Raw genomic sequence first — 8,736 nt, forward strand, 5'->3', positions numbered from 1 at the left:
AAGTAGACGAATCTCAGCCATGCAGTTTAGTTTCAGCCTGTTCAATCACATGCTTTTGTATTGCAACACGTATCTCTGTATGTGTACCATGTTTGTCAATTAGTCTAGGTCATCTATGACAGCATGTCTGACAGAGTTTTAAATAACATTGAACACAGTTTTGATTTACCCTGAAATAAGTACCTTATGGTAATTGAATAATGACTGGGGTGATCTCATTGGCTGAAAATTCATTACACCTGTTATGTTTCATTATTGACCTGTTGGCAAGGTGCAGCTAGGAGGAATGTTTGCCATATGGAACTTTCACGTCGGTCTTATCAGATAACCAGAGTTCCAGAGTTCTTTTGAGTCGTATTCTAGAATTTGGGGACAATGGACGTGAATTCTAACACCACACTGAGCAGCAGTCAGTCACCAGTCAATTACAAAAGCTTTGAGGGATTATCACAGTTGACCGTGGGTGACGTACTGACCAAAGACTGCAATATCTCACAGAAGGAGCATGGTCAGGATAAAGGTATGAGGCCAAAGCGCTTTGAGTTGCATTTCATGTACGAAAGGCGCTATATAAATAAAGCTTTACTTACTTACTAGGGCAGCAATTCAATATTTGCCAGAGCTAGTAGTGGCACACCATTGTGGAATGTTCCGAAAGATAGTCGTAGCATTTTCATCTGCAGTGTTCAGTTCATTGCACTCACCTACCTGAATGTAACTGATGTCAACTAAGATCCTAAGAAACCACTAATTAACCCACAACATAACACTTATCATATCCCATGGATGGTGGTATAAAATCTCTTCCCTCTCCAGGTACCCTTGGCCTGACCCCTGACCTACCCCTCGGCAGTCTGGCAAAGGAGGTCATCCATCTGAAACAGCTGTCCTCTGACAGCCCAGACCTGATTGGCCCAGAACTCTCCTCCCTCAGAGAGACAGATAGGGACCCCCTCTCTGGGGGGCCCAGTAGATGTGGCCCCTGGCAGGATGGGTTATGGCCTATCTACGCTGCAGCCTTCACCATAGCCCTAGCAGTCACCATTGCTATGGTCCTGCAGATTTACCTTGGCACAAATGAGGTATGCATTCCTTCTCCATGTGTACACGTCTCCTACTGAATTGGATATGATTTAATGAATTTTACTTGTGCAAAAGGAAACGTATACAGTGCTGCTTGAAATTGTGAACCCCTTGTGCAATTAGATTTTTGGACAGAAAAACAAACAAACAAACATGATTTTCCAGTGATTTAATGTAGATGCACAAATGAACAACGTCTCGATTCCACTGGGCTCTTTGTCCGGTCATTCCTTGGGTAGTGCAACTACACCTATTACAGAGTTGGACATTTACTTTTTTCATAACGAATTCCATAACTGAATTCCACCACTACTACCACTGTTGTAGTTAAAATGTATCCCAATTTGTGGCCTGGGGTGGTCCAGTGGTCTAGCACCGCGGTCTACAGTGCATACATATGCCCATGTCGGCATGGGTTTGAATCCGGCCCATGCCCTGCTGACATGTCCTCTCTCCCTTCTCCTCCTTACTTTCCTGTCTGTCTTCACTATATCTGTCCAATGGAATGCAAAATATGAGTGGGACTGCCCCACTCAAAACATTTTTTTTTAAATTTATCCCAACTATCATGGGGTCAGGTCTCCAAGGAGAGCACGTTGGTGACAGACCATGAACACTGTACGCTGCTTGGACGTAGTGTTCTGAACGACCAGGGCTCCAGTGTCGATGCGGCGATTGTTGCAGCCCTGTGCCTGGGCATAGTCCATCCACATGTGTCAGGTATTGGTGGGTAAGGGACTTTTGTGTGTTAAATGTGAGTCGCCATAGTAACTGTAATGGCATGCTAACCATTCGTGACGTTAGAATTATAAGGTTCTATCTCCATTTGTCGAAATTTAGTTTTTTTACATAATCTGAACCATTAGGTGTTTATTAATGCCTGTGTGGTGTTATTTTTAAAATGTTGAAATTTTTTAGTTAGTAATTCATAAAATACAAAGGTTCCATCTCCCAAAACATAATGGAATGTAAAAGCTTTGACGCTCAATATCTCTGAACTACCCTAGACAGAGATAGAACCTTATAATTCTAAGCTCACGCATTGTAAGAGGTAATGATGTAGAGAGATCATGGTCCAGTTGATTTTATTCATATCGATGATCTTGACTCTGTAGAGGAGGAGTGATGCTGGTTCATGACATCGTGAGGAATGGAAGCAGGATGATTAACTTTCAGACCACTGCTCCATCTTCCATCCGGGACGAGATGTTGCGATATAATTTGGAGCTGAAGGTAATCATCTTTGAGGGAGATGCAGACAAGTGATCTAGATTCACTTGCAGTTCAGCACAATAATGCTGTTCTGGCTTAAAGCTGTTCTTTAACTGAGTCACCTCCACCTTTACCTCCACCAGCCAGGTCTGCTTGTAGGGGTACCAGGCATGCTCAGGGGGTTGCACGAAGCTCATGAACTGTATGGGAGGTAAGGTACTATCATCAGTGTGCACCATGTTGCAGAGATCTTGTCAAAACAAAAACAAATATGTTATTTATGTATTATATATTTCTACACCTGGATATTAAAATAATATGTTCAGTGGTTTTCAACCCTCTCCTTGGGGACCACCAGCCGTTCCACATATTTGATCTGTTCCACCACCAGCACACCTGATTCAACTAATCAAGTACAAATCATAATTGCTTTGCACTTGATTAGTTGAATCAGGTGTGCTGGTGGTGGAACAGATCAAATATGTGGAATGGCTGGTGGTCCCCGAGGAGAGGGTTGAAAGCCACTGTGTTAGACTATTCTGTGAAGCTTTTTATTCTACCTGATTGTAAAAGTATACTAGTTCAATGTTGTTATTTCACCCTAGTCTGCCATGGAAGGATTTGGTCAGAAGGGCAGCCGATGTTGCCAAAGCCGGCTTTAATGTATCTCACAGTCTTGGTACGTCGAATTATCCCTCATCTCAGTCACTGACATCACTTCTCATACTGAGAAGAGTTTGATGACATTTTGTGTTGTATGAAAATAATAGTGTCAGAAAAGGGATAGTTGAGTAAAGCGCCCCGGAGCAACTGGTCTAGGCCGAGTGCTCCCTGGCTTGGTATCACTCAAATATCACTTACAAACTTTGTCATTTTTATTTTCTTACTATGCTCCTCTTGGTGTATTTTTAAATAATGTAAGTAAAGCACTTTGAATTGCCCCTGTTGTATGAAATGTGCTATACAAATAAACTTGCCTTGCTTTGCCTTGCCTTCAATCCTGCAGCCGAGGCCATATCCAAGATAAAAGGTCAGAATATGTCAGGGCGCTTCAGGGACATGTTCTTACCCGGTGGTCACGCTCTGCCTCCTGGCTCTCTACTGAGAACACCCCGCCTGGCTGCTGTCCTGGAGGCCGGAGTGTCCGAATTCTACAATGGGAACATAACGCAGGAAATAGCCAATGAGGTGAACGTGAACATCAATTAATTGCATTGAAAATTGCAAAGATGTAGAAACATTTCTTAGCTTAGAATTATAAGGTTCTATCTCCACTTAGAGATATTGAGCGTCAAAGCTTTTACATTCCATTATGTTTTGTGAGATGGAACCTTTGTATTTTATGAATTAATAACTCAAAAATGTCAACATTTAAAAAAAATAACACCACACAGGCATTAATAAACACCTAATGGATCAGATTATGTAAAAAACTCAATTTTGACAAAAATTGAGATAGAACCTTATAATTCTAACGTCACGATTTACCAGTGTCATCATTTAATTTATAGGTGCTAGAAAATGGTGGAGTTTTAACCACGGAGGATCTCAACAACTACAGTGCCGTAGTAGAGCAGCCTCTGACCAGTCTGTATAAGGGTAAACTCATCATTCTTTATAAAGCTCTCACTGGCACAGCACCAGAATATCTGAAAGATCTTTTGCTAGCATATCAGCCCAATAGAGCTCTCAGGTCTTCTGACGCTGGTTTTCTCTGTGTACCACATGTACAAAAGAAGAGATTTGGTGAGGCTGCATTCTCATTTTATGCACCCAAATTGTGTCTTCACTGCCCGTTTACATTAGGGATGCAACCTCAGCAAATATGTTCAAGTCAAGACTAAAAACCCATCTTTTTAATATTGCCTTTAAATGACTAAATCATTAAATTATGATTATATAATGATTGGAGCACTTGGAGCTGCAACATTTGCAGGAAAAGTGCTATACAAATAAAAAGTTGTTATTATTATTATTATTATTATTTATATTAACATTGACCTTGAGTGAGTGGGGATTAGCTGTACCATGATCCAAAGCTTGAATTGGTGGTATCCTCAATCCTCTTGCTTTCACTTTTGAGAGATTACATTTTTAAAAAATCTGCAAGAGGCAGATGCATTCGTCTTATTCTCTGTATGACAATGTACTGTATTTGATATTCATATTCCTGGTATCAAATTCCCCCCAGGATTTCGAGTTCTCGTGCCCCCTCCGCCATCTGTCGGTGCTGCTCTGATCTCCGCCCTCAACATTTTGGAGCAGATCCACCTCAAAGGCAACAACACAGCATATACGCCTAGCGCCCACCACTGGATTGCTGAGGTACTGCATGTTATGCTCTGAAATAAGACTCTTGTGCATTACAATGGATAAGGTTTGCCATTTAAAAACTTAATAACATTCATTTTGAAGTCTCTGAAAGCAGCACTGGCTATGGCCAGTGGGTTAGGAGATCCTTTGAATGACTCCTCAGTCTCTGAGCTGCTCTCCAAGATGTTAAGGTAATACAGTATGTGCTTACACTATAGACCTGATCAATAATATCACTTGAGATTTTATCTATGTAAATACACAGTTACCATTATTTTTGTATTTACTCCTTTACATCATATTTATTTAAATGGGTGGATAATCTTTATTTCCAGCTGTATGTTATAATACATTCATAGTCTTTAATCAATATAGACCATGAATTTCTGTGAGCAGTTAACTGTGGCGCAGGAGGTAGAGTCGCCGTCTAAAATGAACATGTATGAATATGTATAGCTATGATTGTATTTAAAAGAATATTTTTTATAATAAAATATTAAAAAATAAATTAAAAAAAGAGTCGCCGTCTAATGATCACAAGGTTGGCAGATCAGCGGTTCGAGCCCCGGATGGCCACGTGTCGAAGTGTCCTTGGGCAAGACACTGGACCCCAAAATTGCTCCCAGTGAGCGTTGCATGGCAGTTTGCCGCAACTGTGTGTGAATGTGTGTGTAAATGGGTGATTGAGAGGCCGTTGTAAAGCGCTTTGGAGCAGCAAAAAAGGTGCTATATAAGTGCAGTCCATTTACCATTTAACTGTTGTCTCCTCTACCTCTGTTAAAGCAAGTCACATGCTGCAGTGTTACGCCAGTTGATCAACGCCTCCCATGCGTCTCCTCCAGGACACTTCTCTCCTCTGTTCGACCTGCAGAGTGGAGCTGAGGCCAGTCAGGTGATGGTCATGGGCGCGGACAACCTCATTGTGTCTGTGGCAAGGTGCTGTGACGGAGGAGTTCATACCTGAAAGAGACGAAGCACATGTTTCAGAACAACATTACCGTAATGTGTGTAGTGGAAGTACAGACACTTTTTTCTTATACTGTATTTGTTCGTTTTTGATGTTACAGCTCACTGAATAGGCCCTTTGGAAGTAGAATATTGACTCCGTCGGGCATTCTCCTCAACAGCCAGATTCTGGATTTCTCCTGGTCAAATAAAACCCAGGGACTGCTCCAGAAACCCAACCCGGTAGAGCAACCAATCACCTGACTCCTTTCCCACCCAATACAATACAGAATTCCAAACTACATTCGTTTAATAACATTAGATTGTGCTACTCTGCCGTCTCAATCCCCAGTAAGAAAGGAAATGTCAATCTACAGCATCAGTTACATGGGAGTGATAGAAATATCACACTTCTAAGTCTCTTATCAACATTGTTGTGTGTTTTGCAGAGGAATAGGCTCCAGCCAAAGAGGAGGCCCCTGTCCTTTCTCATGCCCACAGTAGTGACACCATCAGTGGGTGTATGTGGGGTCTACATAGCCCTGGCGTCCTCTAATGGAGACCGTGGTCTGAGTGGGATAACCCAGGTCTGCCACACCTCCCTTAAATGCTCCAGTACTATTTGTGACGTTAGAATTATAAGGTTCTATCTCCATTTTTGTCAAAATTTAGTTTTTTACATAATCTGATCCATTAGGTGTTTATTAATGCCTGTGTGGTGTTATTTTGAAAAATGTTGACATGTTTTAGTTAGTAATTAATAAAATACAAAGGTTCCATCTCACAAAACATAATGGAATGTAAAAACTTTGACGCTCAATATCTCTGAACTCCCCTAAACGGAGATAGAACCTTCTAATAATTCTAAACTCACGTATTCATACTGATTTGCAATGTTGGAAGGCCTGTAGTACATCTGACGACTTAATTTCAACACATGAGGATTTCATTTGTCTCGGATCAAGGCAATGATCTCAAATCCTCCTTCTGTGCCAATGGCTTTGTCATGTGTGTTTTGTGTTTCAGGTCTTGATTAATGTTTTATCATTCCACAAGAATCTGAACGACAGCATCGGCCTGGGACGGCTGCATCCTCAGCTTCTGCCAAGCCGCCTCCTCGTGGACTGTGAGCATATCTGATATTCCTGACTGGTGAAAGGCAACTGTTATGCAAAACTCTCAACAGTGTGAAAGCTATTTACCCTCTTTATTGTGATCTGTTATCAAATGCTGTATGTAAATGCTGTATGTAACTTAGATCCTTCTGCTTGTTTATAAAGCTCTCACTGGCCTAGCACCAGAATATCTGAAAGACCTTTTGCTAGCATATCAGCCCAATCGAGCTCTCAGGTCTTCTGACGCTGGTTTTCTCTGTGTACCACATGTACAAAAGAAGAGATTTGGTGAGGCTGCATTCTCATTTTATGCACCCAAATTGTGGAATGCACTGCCAGTTTACATTAGGGATGCAACCTCAGCAAATATGTTCAAGTCAAGACTAAAAACCCATCTTTTTAATATTGCCTTTAAATGACTGAATAATAAAATTAAGATTATATAATGATTAAAGCACTTTGAGCTGCAACGTTTGCAGGAAAAGCGCTATACAAATAAAGTTATTATTATTATTATTATTATTAGACAGGGAATAGAAACGCTTGTCTGTCAATCTTTTGATACGTTTTGCTCTCCCCAACTTTCTCCCCTCAGCTGGATTCCTGGAGGAGGATATGCAGGTGTTGCGTCAGATGGGCCATGTTGTCCAAAGGGTTGGGACTCTCTCCCTGGTGCATGGTATCCAGCGGACCAATGACATCATCAGGGGCATGGGAGACCCTCGTGCATTGGATAGTAGCTTTATAGAATAACTTAGTAGCCTAGTTATTCTGTGAAAATGTGCCTTTTAATGTTTCTACACTGAACAAAAATATAAACACAACCAATTTTTCATGAGTTTGAAATCCGAGACCTAAGACTTTTTCTATGTACACAAAAGGCCTATTTCTCTCAAATTGTGTTCACAAATGTGGTTAAATCTGTGTTAGTGAGCACTTCTCCGTCCACCTGACAGGTGTGGCACATCCAGATGCTGATTAGACAGCATGATTATTGCACATACAGTATGTGCCTTAGGCCGGTCACAATAAAAGGCCACTCTAATGTGCAGTTGTATCACACAGCACAATGCCACAGATGTTGCAAGTTTTGAGGGAGCGTGCAATTGGCAATTGGCTGACTCAAGGAATATCCACCAGAGCTGTTGCTGGTGTGTTCATTTTTCTACCATAAGCTGTCTCCAAAGGCGTTTCCAATTCCAATTCTCGGAAACGCCTTTGGAGACGACTTATGGCAAAAGCTCTGGTGGACATTCCTGCCAATCGCACGCTCCCTCAAATCGACATCTGTGGCGTTGTGCTGTCTGATAAAACTGCACATTTTAGAGTGGCCTTTTATTGTGACCAGCCTAAGGCACATTGGTGCAATAACCATGCTGTCTAATGAGCATCTGGATATGCCACACCTGTCAGGTGGATGGATTATCTCTGCAAAGGAGAAGTGCTCACTAACACAGATTTAACCAAATTTGTGAACACAATTTGAGAGAAATGGGCCTTTTGTGTACATAGAAAAAGTCTTAGGTCTTTGATTTCAACTCGTGAAAAAATTGGAGCAAAAACAAAAGTGTTGCGTTTATATTTGTGTTTAGTGTATATGAACATAAGCAGTGGTTTTGATTGGAATGTAACTCAAATAACGGTCAAAAATCATGATTGTCATTTTACTAAATGTTGAGACAATATAAGCAAAAGGTTATTAAAAGCAAAGTTTTCCCCCTAAAAGTTTCATGATATCTGAATAATAATGTATTATTATTATTATTATTATTATTATTATTATTATTATTATTATTATATCTAAAGCATAACCACCTGATATGAGTATAGCACATTCAAGCCAATGTTATGGTAGATTCTCATTGTGATGTGGCCACTAGAGGGCACTGCTCTCAAGCAAAACTATGAATTGCCAAAACATGTTACATGATGATATAATAGTATTATCTTCCGATCTTTCAGGCGAGCATTGTTGTTCCCTGTCTATCAACCAGAGCATACTGAAATACTGTACCTCTGGCTAAATAGGAATGCATTAATCATGGAAGGCAACAAAACAAAGAGCAAT

At 40.8% G+C, this 8,736-nt stretch overlaps 1 protein-coding gene across 1 annotated transcript; it reads left to right on the plus strand.

Annotated features, from left to right (window-relative positions):
- Positions 1-375: 375 nt before the first annotated feature.
- Positions 376-7,421, plus strand: LOC308170936 (glutathione hydrolase 7-like; the record flags this gene model as incomplete). The annotated part of the gene is made up of 15 exons (XM_080545789.1): positions 376-508; positions 817-1,082; positions 1,662-1,813; positions 2,199-2,316; positions 2,439-2,506; positions 2,901-2,974; positions 3,302-3,483; positions 3,807-3,894; positions 4,475-4,620; positions 4,711-4,799; positions 5,392-5,544; positions 5,676-5,796; positions 6,003-6,140; positions 6,580-6,679; positions 7,264-7,421. 15 exons carry the CDS (start codon positions 376-378, stop codon positions 7,419-7,421), a joined length of 1,986 nt encoding a protein of 661 aa, XP_080401915.1.
- Positions 7,422-8,736: the final 1,315 nt, after the last annotated feature.

Source organism: Nansenia antarctica (genome assembly GCF_963989245.1).
Source record: "Nansenia antarctica genome assembly, chromosome: 15".
Lineage (NCBI taxonomy): Eukaryota > Metazoa > Chordata > Actinopteri > Argentiniformes > Microstomatidae > Nansenia > Nansenia antarctica.